Raw genomic sequence first — 17,140 nt, forward strand, 5'->3', positions numbered from 1 at the left:
AAAGTTAACCTGGTATTGTGGCTCTTGGTTGCAGGTCCAGGCGTTCCCGAAGATCCAGAAGCCGTTCCCGAAGCCCCCCTCCTCAGCGCCCTAGGGTCGGCCGATCCCGGTCACCACCCTTGAGTCCTCCTGCTGCCTACCAGACGCATCGACGGCGGGAGCGCAGCCCCAGCTACGAAACCAAGTTCGCCTCCACGAGCCTCGGTGCCGAGTTGCGCAAGCATCGCAAAGGCCGCGAGCTTGAAAAGAGTCGTCACTCGGTCGGCAGCAGGGCAGCCCCGCCGCCGCCGCCGCCTCCCCCACCGCCGCCGCCACCTACTGCGCCATCCAATGGGCCTGCTTCTTGTGCAGACATCCCACCACCTCCTCTTCCACCACCACCTCCCAGCGATCCTACGCATCCACCACCGCCACCACCTGAAGCCCCACCGCTTCCTCCTCTGCCCCCTCCCCCACCCGCTTCTGTGGTGCCCTCTGCGGAAGCTCCACCACCAGTGCCTCCCAAGGCACCCTCCAAGCCTTGCACGCCCTCTGAAGGCTCCCCGGAGCTGGTCTCGTCGCCGGAAGAGGCAACCGCAGCACCATCCTCTGGTGGCAATGGGGACACTAGTGCTCCACACAGCAACAATGGGGTGTTGGAAGAGGATGATGAGGGCAGCCTGGGAAGTGGACGGTCATCTGCCGAGCAGGTGTCCGCACAGCCAAGCCCTACGCAGCCTGCAACAGCACCGCCTCCCCAGCGCAAGAGTATAAAGGAATTGCCTATGCCACCTGGCATGAAGGTGGAGGACGTGATGTCACCCGAAGTGGCTGACCGGGAAGAGGGATCATCACCTCAGCTGACTCAACAGCAACAGCAGCAGCAGATGAAACACGAATTCACCATGGCCACCCAGAGGGCATTGTCTGCAGCACCTGCTCCCGGAACCCAGCCACCTCAAGGGGCAGCTGCTTCCATGCAGGTGTTTCGCAGGCCAAGGTGAGAGCTACGTGCATGGTCACAAATGCATTTTTACTTTTTTTGGAACAAAGCTGTTGTTGCATCATAAGTACCGTATTTACTTGATTCTAACATGCCCTCGATTGTAACGCGCACCCATTTTCCGTGGCCAAAAAAGAAAGAAAAATCCTTTGCAGTACCGCGCACCTCATGCTTTCAAACAGAAATACAACTTTCTCTCATTTGGAAAAACAGATTTACTCGTCGCAGTTTCGCCGGAAAAGCGAAGCATCGAATGCGATAGCAAATTAGTAGACCGCTATACGAAGTAAGGATAGCAGTTTTATTGGCCGTATAAACTTGCAAACAATCGCTTACTAAATAAATTAGCAAGCATGTGTCACGCGCACAAGCACACATGAACACGTCTCGCTCGTTGACCGCAGAAACGAGCTGTCAAAACGCTGGAGTGACGAAGCACAGCCAATTGACCTTCGTGCTAGCATGCCTCTCGCTTCAACGCGACTTGTAAGCGGCAAAAACACAGTATGCGGCGGACTTTCCCCGTCGCAGATTGCATTCAAGATGGGGCCAATACGATCGTATCGCCGAAGTGGATCGTCGCAGATTACGTCCTGCTTTGGTTTACTGAAACTGTTCCGCATTGCTTTGCTGGCGAAAATCCTCTCCTTCTGTTTGCGCCAGTCCCGAACGCAAGTTCCTAACGCCCGTGATGCGGGCAGATTTCCGTCCGTCTCCGCACACATGATCGCTTTCCTTTTAAATGCGGCATCATGATGAACTCGGCACTTCATGCTGATAGAGCAGACGCAGAAAACGTGAAGACAGACGGTAGACTAATGCCTAAGCACATGTACTGCAGCACATGGAGCAAGCTACGGCAGCTAGGCTAGAGTGTACCTAGGCTCGACGCACGTGCGTGGCGGTCATTTTGAAATGCCAACGGCTATGTGGTAACGCAGATTTAGGGTCGTACTCGATTCTAATGCGCACGCAATTTTTGTACCTGTTTTATCGGAAAAAAAGTGTGTGTTAGATTCGAATAAATATGGTAAGCCAATTACCTAATCTGAGAGGTTTTCTGCTTCCTGCCCATATACGAGAAAATATTGGGAGTAAGTGGCTTCACACTGGCATTCTTGCATTGCAGTTTGAATGCTAAACACTTGAGGAAAGCTTGGCCTTCATTTTCAGTGCTAATAATCAGCTTTTTTTCTTGCAACGGAGTGAAAATAGGATTTTGAAATAAAACTTCAGCAGTCTAAATTGATTTCGTGCTTATTTACTGTTGTGTTAGGCAAAAAAAAAAAAAAAACTGTGTCTTCATTCATATTACTGATAGGTGATGGTACAATGGCATGTTAGCACTGCGTATAGTAAAGCATATCTTATGGTAACACTTATTTTTTAACATCTTTGCAGGATTCTGAACAAGCCTCCTTCTGATGATGAACGGTTTCCTAATTGGGGCGAGCGCTGCGTGGATGTTTTTGATATTGTGTGCCAGATAGGAGAGGGCACCTATGGACAAGTGTACAAAGCCAAAGATAAGGACACCGGTAATTTGCTCTTACTATTTCTTTACCCTAGTATTTTGTCTTGTTGAATGCATGAGAACAGGCTGAAATGTGACTTTCGAGGTGTAGTAACCTCAAGTCAGGGGTGGGGCTCCTGCACCAATTGCGACATTTTGATACAAACGCAGATTCCTGCTAAGGAGGCGCGTGCTGCGGTTGGTTTAGCGGACGGGCATCTCTATCCAAAGGGCCAGTATATCGTAAAAATTTGTTTCATGCCCATATGGGTGAGGTCTGAGCCATTTTGACACATCGCGAAGGGCTAATGACAGATTTGGAATAAAAAAGTCGTAGTTTCACCCGAAAGGTGACGCATTGATTGCGATAGCACATTAGTAGACAGCTATACAAAGTAAGGATAGTAGTTTTATCGGCCATATAAACTTGTAAACATTGGCTTACTAAATTAACAAGCATGGTGTCGTGCGCACAAGCAAACTTGACCCTATATAACTCGATGACTGCAGAAACTCGCTGTCTAAACACTGGAGTGAGGAAGTGCGGCAGCAGCAGCGAGCGAATTGACCTTCCTGCTGCTTCTTGCTTCAACGCAAACTAAGCAGCGGAAACACAGCGTGCACGAAGCTATGAGCACTTGCACTCTTCCCCCATCGTAGACCGTTTTCAAGATGGGGCCCGCGCCATACGCAGCAGCCACCGAAGAATGCCCCCCCTCCCCCTCTCTATTCCCCACACAGCGCTTTGCGCGCCACCGAAGACTGTGCGCTTCCTCCCATGCGCGCGTGATATTGAGCCACCATCGTCGGCTCACCCTCGGCACAATTTCACTCGCACATACGACAAGACGATGTTATTGCCCCAGGACTTTATACGGAACATCACGGCGACGACAGCGGCAGGGATGCACCTGGAGTGTCCATATGATTGCTATCGCAATAAAGACAAATAGGAATAGTGTTAAGTTAGTCAAACCTCGTTAATATGTAGTCGGCCGGGAACGACGTTTAGGTACGCACTAAACAATGTACGAATTAAATGCCAGTGCCAGTTTAGCGGCTACTTACCGGCCGGAAAAGACTTACGTCACGGTGCTCTCAAACACACGCACTCAGATAGGCTTTATTTGCGGGTACATATATAGGCAGCAAAAAATCTGTGATCTTCACTTGCCGCCGGGGTGGCCTTGCCGTGATGACGGCATCTTCGAACTCGATAAGGCCACGAGCCAGTTTGTCTATGAGGCCCCGCTTACAACTAAATTAACAAGCACGGTGTAACGCATGCGCAGGTAAACATGAACACATCTCGCTCGATGACCGCAGAAACTCACTGTTGGAACGCCGAGTGAGGAGGCGCGGCAGCAGCAGCAGCGAGCATGCCGTCTCTCGCTTCAACGCGAACTAGCCGTCGAAAGCGCAGTGCATACGAAGTTACCGGCGCTAGTTGCACTTTGTCTGCAGATCGCTTTGAAGATGAGGCCTGCCCGGGCGAGCACTTTTTCCACGTCGCAGATCGCTTTCAAGATACGGCGGACGCCGCCGAAGTAAACCCCTCCCTTTCTCGCCTCCCCCGCCATGCCTTGCGCGCGACAGAAGCAGTGCGTTTCCGCCCCGCCTTTCTTCCTTGCAAGGTTTCCCTCGCACATACAGCGTATGGCCCGCGGCCACGATGTTGCCGTGTTTGGACTTCATATGGAACCTCAAAGGGACATCCACAGTGACAGCATAACCCCTTCAGTCACGAATTATGATTGACTTTCGATAAATGTATGAAATTTACAAATATTTATGCCAAGGTACTGCATGCTCCATTGAAAGCAAATCTAGGTAGTGGAAGGACTCCTTGTGCATATTATGATGACTCATTATAATTATAGAGTTATCGAATATCTGCTTAGTGATCAGTCAGTCATACTACGTTTCTTCATAAAATAAATTTAGTAAACCGCTCGAATTACATACACAATTTAATTATTCGCTGCAAGCATTACTAGAAAGGAAAAAAAGTTATTTCACAGCTGCTACCAAACCGCTTCACGTCGAACAGCCCGTCAAACACGGTAGTGCCTTCACCAAAGCGGTCGTCTATAGTGACACATAGCACTCAGAAATAAAATGGAAGTGCGTTAGGGTAAGCGGAATTTTCAAGTTACTATAAGCTTAATGTTCGCGATCTATTCCTTGACACCACTGCAGAGAAATTGCGAAAATAAGTCGCGTACACAAATGTGTACGCCGTGACTGAAGGGGATAAATGCGCTTCGCAATAAAATGCACTTCTGCGCTGTTACTACTTGAATTGGATTCGACGATGATGATGATGATTTATTGGCATCCCCTTTGAAACGGGGCGGCAACTAATAGTCACCTAGCCTGCTTGATTTAAGGTGGTGGTCCCACTCCGGTGGCACGAGCCCCCCCCCGTTTTCAGTACTTTTGGAGCAACCGTGGCGGCTCTTTTACTAGAAATTGATTAATGTGATTTTGAAATAAATGTTCAAGGACAAGCATGAGATACATGGTTTTTGCGAACTGTGTCTGAGTTGTGACCATATTTAGAAGAAACTACCACACTTACTGCATTGCGGCTTGCTCTGTAGCTTTAGGACATATTTATCTAGTTCCTAGACGTAGCAAAATAATTTTGAATTTTTACTTGTTGGATAACTTGCTTTTGAAAATTGCCAAATAATGCAATCTTCTGTTGTAAACAGCCCGGCAACTACATGCTCAAGGAAGCTAAATTTTGGATAAAGTAGAGTTCAAGGAATTTCCATTTAGGACGCAAAATTTCATTGATGTACCTTTATTAGTTTTAAAGCGCAGCTTCGTAGCTTTATTACCTTCCCGCAAAAATGGGCAAAAATAAAACCAGAATTCTAAATATTGCTTAATTTCGGCTGCATTATTAGGAAAACTAATAAAGTTAATGAATGAAATTTTGCGCCGTAAATGTAAATTCTTTGAACTCTACTTTATCCAAAATGTAGCTTCCTTGAGCATGTAGTTGCCGGGCTGTTTACAACAGAAGATTGCAATATTTGTCAATTTTCAAAAGCAAATTATCCAAAAAGTAAAAATTCAAAATTATTTTGCTACGTCTAGGAACTCGATAAATATGTCCTAAAGCTACAGAGCAAGCTGAAATGCAGTAAGTGCGGTAGTTTCCTCTAAATATGGTCACAACTGAGACACAGTTCGCAAAAACCATGTATCTCATGCTTGTTCTTGAACATTTATTTCTAAATCACATGAATCAATTTCTTTATATTATATATAGTTGGAATCTACAAGAATTAAGCTTTTTATTGTTTATACGACAACTTCATATCCTAAGTAGAAGAGCCGCCACGGTTGCTCCAAAAGTACTGAAAAACGGGGGGCTCACGCCGCCGGAGTGGGACCGCCACCTTAATCACGTATACTTTACATGTTCCTTATCTAGCATTTTTGTATACCTCTCATTAATCTTTTTCTTTTTTTTTTTTTTCAAATTTACCTTGTACCGCTACCTATGATTTTAAGAGATCAGGTCGTATCCTTCTTTTCCCTGTTTTTTTCCACCATACTCTAATCGTCTCTTGCTTATTTCTACGGCTGATCTGTTGATGTTTCCTTCCACTTTAAACCCAAGCGCTTCTGGGAGTTGCAGATTACCTACGGTTCTCACTGGGTGGATCCCGTCGCATTCCATTAGGATGTGCTGAGTGGTCTCTGGATCTTTACTGCAGCATATGCATGCCTTACCTAGTTCCGAATATTTGCTCCGGTCGGCGACAATGAATTCGCACCCCCTACCGGCGGCTTCTTCGCATTACCGGGAGCTAATGTCGAAGGCCATGCTTTTGTGCGCAGCAATCGGCAACAGCTGCATGAGCATTAAATGCGTCATGGTGGCCACGTTTCAAGTTCACTATCGCTTGAGGTTCGTCCAGGCGTCGCAACTCGGGAATCGAACGTCTGCACACATGAGATTTTGCCAATTTTGTGCCTGCTCGTGTAGAACAAGAAAAATAGTACGCACTAACCGTTCAATGGACAATGAGCGACTAGTCAGCAAATACATGGGGTTCAATGGGGGCTGGGTGGGGGAATATTCACGACTACGTTTAAACCGCAATTACGCATTAAGCGGGTACGTATTAAAGAGGTTTGACTGCATACCAGCCCAGGGTTGAATGCGACTCTCTTGGTCTGCGGTGACATATCGTGACCGAGAAATTAAGTTAGCGCATCTATTGGACGCATACTTTGAGAACATTTTCCGCTGTCATCATGAACGCATACCTGCCAAGTCTCCGGGATTTAAACAATTTCTTCCGGTTGTACGGTTGACAGGAAAATCTCCCGGAAATTGCTGTTGTGTCCCGTTCCTGCGTCCAGCGCTTTGTCAGACCACATTGGCAAAAAAAAATCCAACCCAATCTGATCTAGTTAGAAGTGCATCACGCAAAACGTTAAGAAAGTAGTAGGGAAACCATATACATGGGCTATTTCGTAAACCACAGAGCCGCTCCTTATGCTGACGAGGTTGTTGGTGGGCCCTAGTGGTCCTAGTCTTATTAAGCTAGCCAGTGAATACTGCCTTCCGCAACTAACAACACTAGACTCTCCATCGTTCTGCTTGGCGTCAGCCGCTCTGGCATTGCGTAGGCCAGGGGTTCTCAAGCATGTTCATTTCGGGGACCCCTGCTAAGCTCCATCCATGAAGCGCTAAGGAAACCCCCCCCCCCCCCCCTGAATTAAAGTGTCCTAATTACACTAATGTCAAATTATCCAGAGTATCAAGAAAACAATAAATGAATGCTTACTACTTCAACACGCTTTTATTTACTGAATGCATCAGCAAATCTTGTTTCTATTTTGCACGAAAGCAGTGAGGAAGCTGAAATTACTTGTCATCTGATGACTGATTAAGGGCGAGCAGCAGCGAAGGCCTCGCAACATCCTTCGCAGCGCGGCCGCAGCACGCGTATTATCTGCAGACACTACCGCGCGCACATCCGGTTATTTTTTCGCTAGGGAGCTGGTCGCCAACAAATCGTCCGTCCATCGCGATGTAGCCAGTGCTCTTAATCTTTGACATTTTTGCACTGAGTCAAAGCACAACTACTGCTTGCCGCAACCGCTGCTGACTAAACCGCAGGCCGTTATAGACGCAATCATGGACGGCGACCTTGCGCTTCAGAAGGCAGGCGGCCGACGCACTCACCAAGTCAAAACGAAACTACCATTTGCTGCAACAAGTATGGACGAATCCGCAGTCGCTATCAACGCGATCATGGATGGCGACTACGCAGTTATGAAGGCACGCAGCCGACGCGCGCACTGAGTCAAAACGAAACTACTGTTTGCCGCAACCGCTGCAGACGAAGCTGGTGGCTATCGACGCGATTACAGATGACGATTACGCACTTATGGAAGCAAGCATACAGCTAGCCGCCAACGCGGTGTTACGCGCTGCGATTAACGCAACAATAAGGGCTTTGAGGGCACAGATAAGCACAAAGCATTCCGGCGTTGCTGTAAGTTGCGTATCGTATACGATTGCCGCTGAGGACCCTAACGATGCGGACTGCGCTGCTTCGTTTTTGGATGCTAGCGCTTTTTTGCTCTTTCGCGGTGCGCATTTGTGGTGCTCAGCGCATTAATTTTTTTTACTCCGACGTATATGTCAGTGCGCACGCTATCGGCACCTACCCTATCTACAAACAGGAGAAATGCGCATGTTGGTAAGTTACGGCCTCCGAGATTCAAGTGCGAAAGCTTAGGCACGCTGCCTGGTTTCGAAGGTTGGGTGGCTACAAGCTGCTTGCGGATTTATTGCGCAGTTCACGCACTGCTGTTATGTGCTGTGATGTGCTTTTTGTCACTCAGGCATGGGGAATAGAAGTTGTGTGGATCGGAGCGCACCTCTTGTTCGCTGTTTTAGCCACTTAATTGGCGAGCGCGGGACCACGGAAAATTTATCAGTGGCTCGCGGAACCCCGAGCAGGGGCCTGTGGAACCCACTTTGAGAACCCGTGGCGTAGGCCTACGGTCAGTCATGGCTTTGAAAGCAAGTAGCACTAGTGCAAAAAAGTGTCAAGTATTTTTAATGTAGTGCTCAGCCGAAGTGACGCTGGGTATTTTGTTAATACCACAGAGCAATGCGGAGTGCGAGCGGCAATTTAACATCGTGAAAAATACGAGGATGCAGTGCCGCTCATCCACGTGTCATGTCGCCCGTTCAAGACGCTGGGAAACGTCAACCTCACAAAATGTGAAAGAAACAAAGTTTCTTAAAATCAAACATTATCTGAAGAATTTTTGAACACCCTCCGTGGTTGCTTAGTGGCTTTGGCATTGCGCTGCTAAGCACGAGTTTGCGGGATCAAATCTTGGCCGCAGCGGCTGCATTTCGTTGGCGGCAAAATGCAAAAACGCCTGTGTGCTGTCCATAGGGTGCACGTTAAATAACTCCAGGTGGTTGAAATTAATCCGGAGTTCCCCACTGCAGCATTCCTCATAATGAGATGGTGGTTGTGGGTCGTAAGACCCAAGAATTTAATTAAATTTTAAAGAATTTTTTCAGGCAAAATTAGCAACAGCGAAATGCTTGCAAAAGTGAGACCTTCATGTTCATGGGGTCATTTGTATATCTGTAAATAAAATTGTAAGGAAGTTCTTCTGAGAGTACTTGAAAATATCGACATGATGGGGGGTAACCGACTGACCCCTCCCCTGGTCGGAAGATCTCTGGGATTTAGTTTCTCCGCACTTGGGCAGGTATGTGAACGTCGACACAAGAATATATAGTTCGATTGTAGTTCCACTGAAGTTCTCAACTTTACATGAAAGCATGCGCTGGGCCGCTGCTCGACCCACTCTTCCATATTCTAGTATGCTACAGCTACAAAGCATGCTTCTAGTCCGCGCTTTGTGTTTCTGTTTCATCGTGGTTTCGAAGTGGGCTGTCATATTCAATTATTTCACCAAAATTCAGATTGTCCTGCTCCAAAATGAAATTTACTCTGCGCCAAACTGCTTTTGCTCCAAAAATTGCTCCAAAATTACTTTGGGCAGTCCCGCCTCTGCAAATGCATACGTAACATTTGCAACTTGACAGTGAGCCCATAGCACATCAATATTGGGACGGGATTAGCCGCTAGGCTATTCAATTTATGTAACAGGTTATTCCCCGCACAATTTGTAAAAATTCTAAGTATGCTGCTACCTTAAGTTGCTAATATGAAAATGGCACAACTGCACTGTCTATTTTTCAGTCAGGCCCCGGCCAACGCGTTCCCACCATTGCCACGTTGATACTGCTCTGCCCGCAACGCCGCCTCCTCGGCTCGCCGTTGTCGCATGCGTTCGATATCTTGAGTTAGCTCGGCGTCGTGGTTAGCAGCATCTGCTCACCATTGGCGCTTGCATTCCACTTTGTGATTTCAACGTGAACGTTTCATCGCAGTCGAAGGCTAAGTGCCGCTCGAGAAACTTGGCTCCGGCGAACGCGTTCCTGCCATTGCCACGTTGACGCTGCTCTGCCCGCAACGCCGGCTCCTCGGCGTGCCGTTGTCGCATGCGTTCGATATCTCGAGTTAGCTCGGCGTCGTGGTTAGCGGCATCCGCCCGCCATTGGCGCTTGCGTTTCACTAAAAACACAAACATGTAACCAATAATTGAGAAACGCTTCAATACAGCATCGGGATTAACCCACTGCTAAAAACCGGGCCCGCACGTTTCAGCTTCGCTGGTAAACCATCTGTACGGAGTGCTTGGGCGGTGATTTTTTTGTAATGTTGTTAAGCTTCGCTTTTGCAGTACATTGTTTAGATTTGCATAAATGAGCACTTAATATAAAAATTGCTTTTCATAAAGAATTCCACAGTAAAACAATTTGGCCAATATTGGTTAAAATTTTGTATAATGGCTTGGCATGTAAAGGTTAACAGTCCAGCATTTTCAAAGTAGCAGTGCTTACAAATTGAAACTAAGCTACAGTTGCGGACCAATTTTTTGGATGCCTAGAACACAAGAATGTTTGACCTACTTGATTATCCAATTTTCCTATGACAGCCTCCACGTAATTCATAGAACCATTGTAAGATGACGCTTATTTTAGGGTCATTTTTAGTGTTTGGATTAACCAAGACCCACTTACTGCCTTCACATAGCTTGCCCACTGTAAAGTTCCATATACAGTTAAACCTGAATATAACGAAATTGACAAATTCTTGAAAAACTTCGTTATAAAGAGGATTTCGTTATATGCAGGTACGGCACGAAAATTCGAAAAATAAGCGTTTACCTATTTACTCGATTCTAACGCGCCCTCAATTGTAACGCGCACCCGTTTTCCGTTTTCGTCGAAGCACTCATCCTCAGAATGTCACACCAGGTACTGGATGCGTGGACACGTGTCGTTTCGCACACGCGCGAGGCATCGGAAACGAAGAGCGAGCGTGACACGATGGCGTCGTATAGTGTTACAGTAGAACCTCGCTGTTACGTTCCCGGCGGCTGCGTTTTCCCGGCTGTTACGTCGTTTTCGACTGGTCCCGGCACAGCTCCCATGGAACTCAATGCATTGGTAACCCCGATGTTGCGTCGCAACTGTGGGACCGTTCCCGCATCATACGTTGCGAACTGCCACCCCGCGCCGGCCCGAGCGGCCATTTTGACTTTTCATGTCGCTTGGCTTGGTGGCTTGACGATGGCATTTGCCGCCCAAAGTGCCGGGGGCGACAACTATGACGTATTTTCGGTTTTCGCCAGCAAAAGTATGGCCCTTGAGATCCGTATTTGCTATATAAAGATGGTGTCCATGACGCGTTGTGGCCCTAAAATTGGTTTTGGCTCATAGATATTCCGTATATAAGGGTACGGCCAGCGCCTTGCCGCGAGGCCACCGTAGCACGCGCATTTCACCGCGCGGCAGCGCGATAAGATCTCCCGCGCTCTCCGAACGGGCGAGCAACACCGCGAGCGCTCGTTGTTTCATGCGAGAGACGACGATCGTCGATTGAAAACCCGGCGCGGACCGGCGGCGTCCGGTTGTGATGGCTCCGTGACGTCACTCTCGTCGCTCTTAATTGGTTCTTCATCTCGCGGCACGCAGCATTTGCCGCAGAAATGGGTCTCGAACCCATTTCGCGCAGCATGCCGCAAGACCCCCGATTCCTGCCGCTTTTGCCAGCGCGCGGCATGACGCGCGTTTTTGCTGCGTGTTTTTGTCGCTAGCGTGACCGTACCCTAAAGTCCAAGGGCGATAACGCAGTCGCCGCGCGCCGTATGCTGTATGTGCGAGTGAAAACGTGCGAGGGGAGCCGACGACCGCATCTAAATCTCTCGCGCGCAAGAAAAGCAGGGAGGAAGCGCGCTTTCTTCCGTTGCGCTCGAGGCACCGGTGAGGGAGGCAGGGGGGTGAGATAGCGGGGCGGCGTGCGGTCGCGCAGGCCGTATCTTGAAAGCGATCTGCGTTGGGGCAGAGTCACGGTGTAAGATATATACTCTTTAGGTGAGGACACTCGCCAGACTCGATCGACCAGATAAAGTAGCGAAGGCGTGCGCCGATCGGCCCAGTGACGGCAGCGGATATCTATCGGCAGTACGACGCAACTTCAACACAGAAAGCTTTATATTGGTTTAATCTCCCCTTGTTATAGCAACCGGCGGTGCGCTCGCTTCGCATTCCATCGCGGCGGAGAAAGTGCTTCCGGTTGCTGCTCGCGCAAAAATGACATAATTTGGGGCGAAATCTCTAGGTGGTCGGAGGTGAAAATTAGTTATATCGAGGGGGTCTCCCGCTGCCACTTTCGTTACGTAGAGGTCTCAAATACATGTGCTTCTATGGAGTAACGGCGGGGAATCGAAAAACTTCGTTATATCCAGGAATTCGTTATAAGCAGGTTTAACTGTAATATAGTTTAAAATCACTCTCATCAACCTGCTCCAAAAGACCATTTTACTGCTCCTAAATGGCATGGGCCAGTAGCATCACTGAAATCTGAACTTCGCAACAGCTCTTGATACCCGTTGGGCTGCATGATGGGCAAATGCAAACGCATCCGCAGCATCGACCTTCACGAAATTCCAAGTAGACATTAGTACGGTCAAACGTCATTAGAACAAAATGGGACATAACAAAATAATTGATATAACAAAGTGAAATTCCCCTATACATCCCTATTGAGAAATTCATATAGCAATACATGCAATAATGGATATAACAAAGTAATTATGACTCCTCGTTGAACTTTGTTACAAGGAGGCTTTACTGTATTTCACTGGAGCACAACATTGAGCGCAAAATTACGAAAACAAATTTTTTGCTTTGCTGGCATTGTAAAAAGCAATATTGATTTTATCACAGCAATTCTCTCTTTTTTTGGATTGTCTGATTATGCAGACATTTGCGCAGCCCCGTCCGTGTCAGAACAATTGGTTGGTGACTGTACAGCTTTTCATTGGAGTATGAGAACACATTTTTTTAAAATCGTGAGTGGGTGCAAGGTAACTATGACGCAGCGCTAATTACTTGCAAGCACTGGCAGTCTAGGTAGTGTTTGTCAATGGTTCGGGAAAGCTGTGTAGGTATAGGTGGAAAGGCATGATTTCTTTCTTAAAAGGGTTTGTGTACCAATACCAAGGTGATCTAGGACATTCATAATATTTACTTTGTTCTAACACACCCTCAATTTTGCAATCTTTGATTTGCCTGTGGTGATCCGTTTTGTTTGCATAAGTCCTGTGCAAGCATGGCAAGGATTTGCACACAAACTGTGCAGGTTGGTATTGATCAGGCAGTCTTTCACGCAGGCCTCTGCATTTTTATTTTGGCAGCAACTGCTAGTAAAGCCAGGGGGGAAAGAAAGTGATGCGCCACTAGATGGTGCAACATGGCACTAGAGGGAAGCACGAAAAAAGTGTAACACTTCGTATTAGAGTGCACCTGCTAAGTGGGACATTTTAAGAGCTATTAAAGAGAAATTTAATTCTGGGCATTAGTCTGGTACCACATTGGACATCCTCTAATGGTCACTACAGTACCGTGATACTGCATTTCCTATCTCTTTCATGTACTTGGGAGATGCATAAATAGAACTGTATGATGACTGCGACGACTCCAGTGGCACTCACAAAAACTGCTAGATGCCACAACTGGATAATAAGCATGTGATTAGCTGGGGCTTTAATGTCTTTGTTCACTGTGTTAAAATAAAAAACTACCATGCTTCATTTTGCTTCCCCGTGTTCTTATAGGAAGCATTGATTTATTGTTGCTTATTTGCATGATACTTTATTGAATGCAAAAATAAGCAAGTTATGCCACTAGCCCTCTCAAAAAGCATACGGATCAGCAGTTTCATGCGAAAGAGCTTGGTTATATGTTGCTGACACCACAGTGGGAGTAGAACATGAGAGCTTCTGGTTCATCTGGTGATGCCTTTTTCTGACCAAACTTTCTAACTCGAATGCATTTATGTGCATTGAGTGGATCAAATGATACACTGCACCACATTGTCCACGCAGGTTTTGATACATCACGTTTAATGACATGCGCCATCATGGTAAACTAGCATTTGGCAGTGTGTATGTTGTGCAAGGAGAAAAAAGAGATTTTCTATGACCAGTGTACAAGTAACACAGTAGTCAATGGAACTTGTCTTGTAACCTATGTGTGATGCCTTAGTATTAGTTTGTGGGGTCTCGAAAGTTCTAGGAACAAAGGACATAGTACAGACCTGGATGCGCTCAATGCAAAACGTTCTTAACCAGTTGAATTTCAATGTTGGGGCAAAGAAACATGGTAGTGCAGTGTTATGATTGCTGCAGGTTCTAGTCTGTGGATGTGTCTTGTGATTCATGGTTCCTGATAAGGCTCCCTCTCTCTCGCAGGTGAACTGGTGGCCCTGAAGAAAGTGCGGCTAGAGAATGAGAAGGAGGGCTTCCCAATCACAGCTGTGCGAGAAATCAAGATCCTGCGTCAGCTCAACCACCCAAGCATTGTCAACCTCAAAGAGATCGTCACTGACAAACAGGATGCCCTGGACTTTAAGAAGGACAAAGGTGAGCACAACACGTGGAGTTAGCAAGACCATGCCTGGTAGGTTGAGCCTGTGACTATGTTTGGTGTGAAAGGCTGCTCTGGTGTGGAATTAAGCCACTATCCTGCCTTTTGAAATAGTTCCCACATGCCTTCTAAAGCACTATTCACACGGGGGACTTCTCCTGGGGATTAGGGAAGGGATCCTCCATGACGTATCCGGTGAGCCTCCCCTCCATCCCCTGTGAGCATCAAAGCCGTGTGCCACTACCGGGCACGGGCACGCGCGACGACTGGGCCCTTATCATTCCCCGGCCCTTGGGGAGCGTTTGTAGCTCTGGAACAAGTGCTCCCTGTCCGTACCGGGAGCTTCACGGGGCCGCGTCATCTGTTGAAGGTGTGACATTGTCATCATGTGGTGCACTCCCTTTGAAGCAGGGAGGTGTATTTCTTCGTGTGAATAACGATTAAGCCTCATATTCCACAAACTGTCTAGCATCAAGGAAACTGTCCAACTTTTATAAGGCAAGGCCTTTCAATGACTGTTTTCACATTCATTAGAATTGTTAATTATGTGTATTACTTGAAAGTAACAAATAGCGTGCATTACCAAAATTGTTTTTAAGGAGTAGGTAAATAAGTAGCTCTCTGTCACTTAGTGTTATACTGCTGAGCATGAGGTCATAGGTTTGGCTTTTGGCTGCGGCGGCCATTCATTCGGGGTGAAATGAAAAAAATCTCCTGTAATTACATTTCGCCATCATTATCCTTTATGTCCACTGCAGGACGAAGGCTTCCCCCAGTAATCTCCAATTATCTCTGCCTTGTGCCAGCTGATTCCATCTTATGCCTACAAATTTCCTCATTTCTTCACTTGGATTTTTTTAAAGGGGCCCTGAACCACTTTTTATCGAAGTGGAGAAAGGCATTTGAACTGAAAAAAGCCTATTTCAGAAATACCTTGTTGCAAAAAGTACTTCAGTGCATTCAGCAGAAGCTGAGTTATGGGCAATCAAACACGAACTGCGCTGTGCTCCCATTCCTTCTTCAATGCCTTGCACTGGGAAGGCTACGGTGGTGTGGGGCGTGCCCACAACGCTCCGCCTTCTAAACGTCACTGTGGCGCGCAGTTCAAATTTCATTTCGGATGTTCACGTAGACGCCACGACTTCCGATTTTGGTGCCCACGACTAAACGTAAGCCAAACGCGGTTGTCCTCAGCGAGCCGCATTGCGCTTAGCCATAAGACTCATGGCGGCCATGATATCTACGTTGCCTAGCCGACCGCAGCTACCAATAGCAGCCGTATATGGGAATCCACTTCATTACGAAATAAAGTGTCCAGAAGAGGGTGAGGAGCATTTGAGAGAAAGGTGACTTAGTGCTCCACATACGACAGCAAAACTTGGCTGATATGTCCACAGCAGCGTATGCTACCCGTGGACTACGTTATTTCACCAATCCCGAGGGGGTGGGTCAGGGCCCCTTTAAATCCCAGGTAGCCAAAGTTAATAGAGAGCCTACTGCTACAGTCTCATGTAGCTGTAATGTTGCCTTGGGACGTTGCAGAATAAGTGGTTCAGTGCCACTTATGGTAGTCTCATGTTGCCTGCTACACTGTCTAACCTTTATCTATTGCAGGCGTTCTTAAACTTTCTGGCCTTGGGGAACCCTACTAGCTTTCCCAGAGTGCTGCAGGACCTTTCCCCTCCCTCTTTCCACCGATGTGCTTATACACAGGCTCACTATAAGGGCTCATTAAGGCATAGGGAGAATGGAAGAGGGGTAGAGGGGCTCTTGGGGCTTGCACGCTAAGCACTGACGTGTCATGTCTTGGGGGAGGGGGCGGCAGATTCAGAGGGGAGATCCCCTCTGAATCTGCCGAACCAAATTAGCACTGCCGCTGCGTCTGCGTGTGGTCTCCATTATTTGCGGTTCGGCATGTTATCTCTAATCTCGAAGCTCATCACTCTTGATGAGGAACTCGATCACGATAACCCATAAACACGTGGTTTCGATCGGAGACCCTAACGCAGCGTGCGTCAACCATACGGCTTTCACTCTAGGCACCGCACACAATTAAACGGTGTCTTCTTGCAAACGAAGTGTCACGTACACAAAAACAAATGTCACAAGTCACTCGTGCTGCCGATTGCAAGGCTGTGCTGTATACCGATCACAAGGCTGAGCCTAAATGCCTGTGTCATCCAGCATGTAGCTTGTTGCCCCTTGCGTGCTTTGAAACGCTTTTCACGCATTTTTCTTACGCAGCCGATGCTTTGCAGTAGCAAACTGGTCTGTATCAAAACTGCACTATGCCGACACACACGCCTGAACCACAAATAATGCTTCGAATGCGCCCCATGTGTTCATTATATCATCATCCTTTGGCTAGAAGAGTCAATCAGGCAGACAGATGTCTCTCAGCTTGCAGAACTTCCCGAGTTCATTGCGCTCACATGTTGCAAATTGCACTTGCGAGTGTATATTAAAAGCGCTCAGCATGACACTGTGGACGCGAAAGTCGCGCATGATGAGTCTTGTAATTTGCTGCCGTGTGGGTAACTCGCTTTTGTAGACTACCGAAGTGTGAATGAGGCGTGCGATG

The 17,140-nt window shown here is 47.4% G+C and overlaps 1 protein-coding gene across 10 annotated transcripts in view; it reads left to right on the top strand.

The window, feature by feature from the left end:
* LOC119442159 (cyclin-dependent kinase 12-like) overlaps positions 1–17,140 on the top strand; it is a 99,436-nt gene that overhangs the window by 13,270 nt on the left and 69,026 nt on the right. For all 10 annotated transcript variants that reach the window (XR_007465666.1, XR_007465663.1, XR_007465667.1 and 7 more), the window contains exons 2-4: positions 35–979; positions 2,384–2,520; positions 14,385–14,555. Coding sequence is in view for 1 of the 10 variants with exons in the window: in XM_049661931.1 (XP_049517888.1) it covers positions 35–979; positions 2,384–2,520; positions 14,385–14,555 (1,253 nt within the window). In the remaining 9 variants the exon portion in view is untranslated. The remainder of the gene's footprint in view (positions 1–34; positions 980–2,383; positions 2,521–14,384; positions 14,556–17,140) is intronic.

Source organism: Dermacentor silvarum, chromosome 2, assembly GCF_013339745.2.
Source record: "Dermacentor silvarum isolate Dsil-2018 chromosome 2, BIME_Dsil_1.4, whole genome shotgun sequence".
NCBI lineage: Eukaryota > Metazoa > Arthropoda > Arachnida > Ixodida > Ixodidae > Dermacentor > Dermacentor silvarum.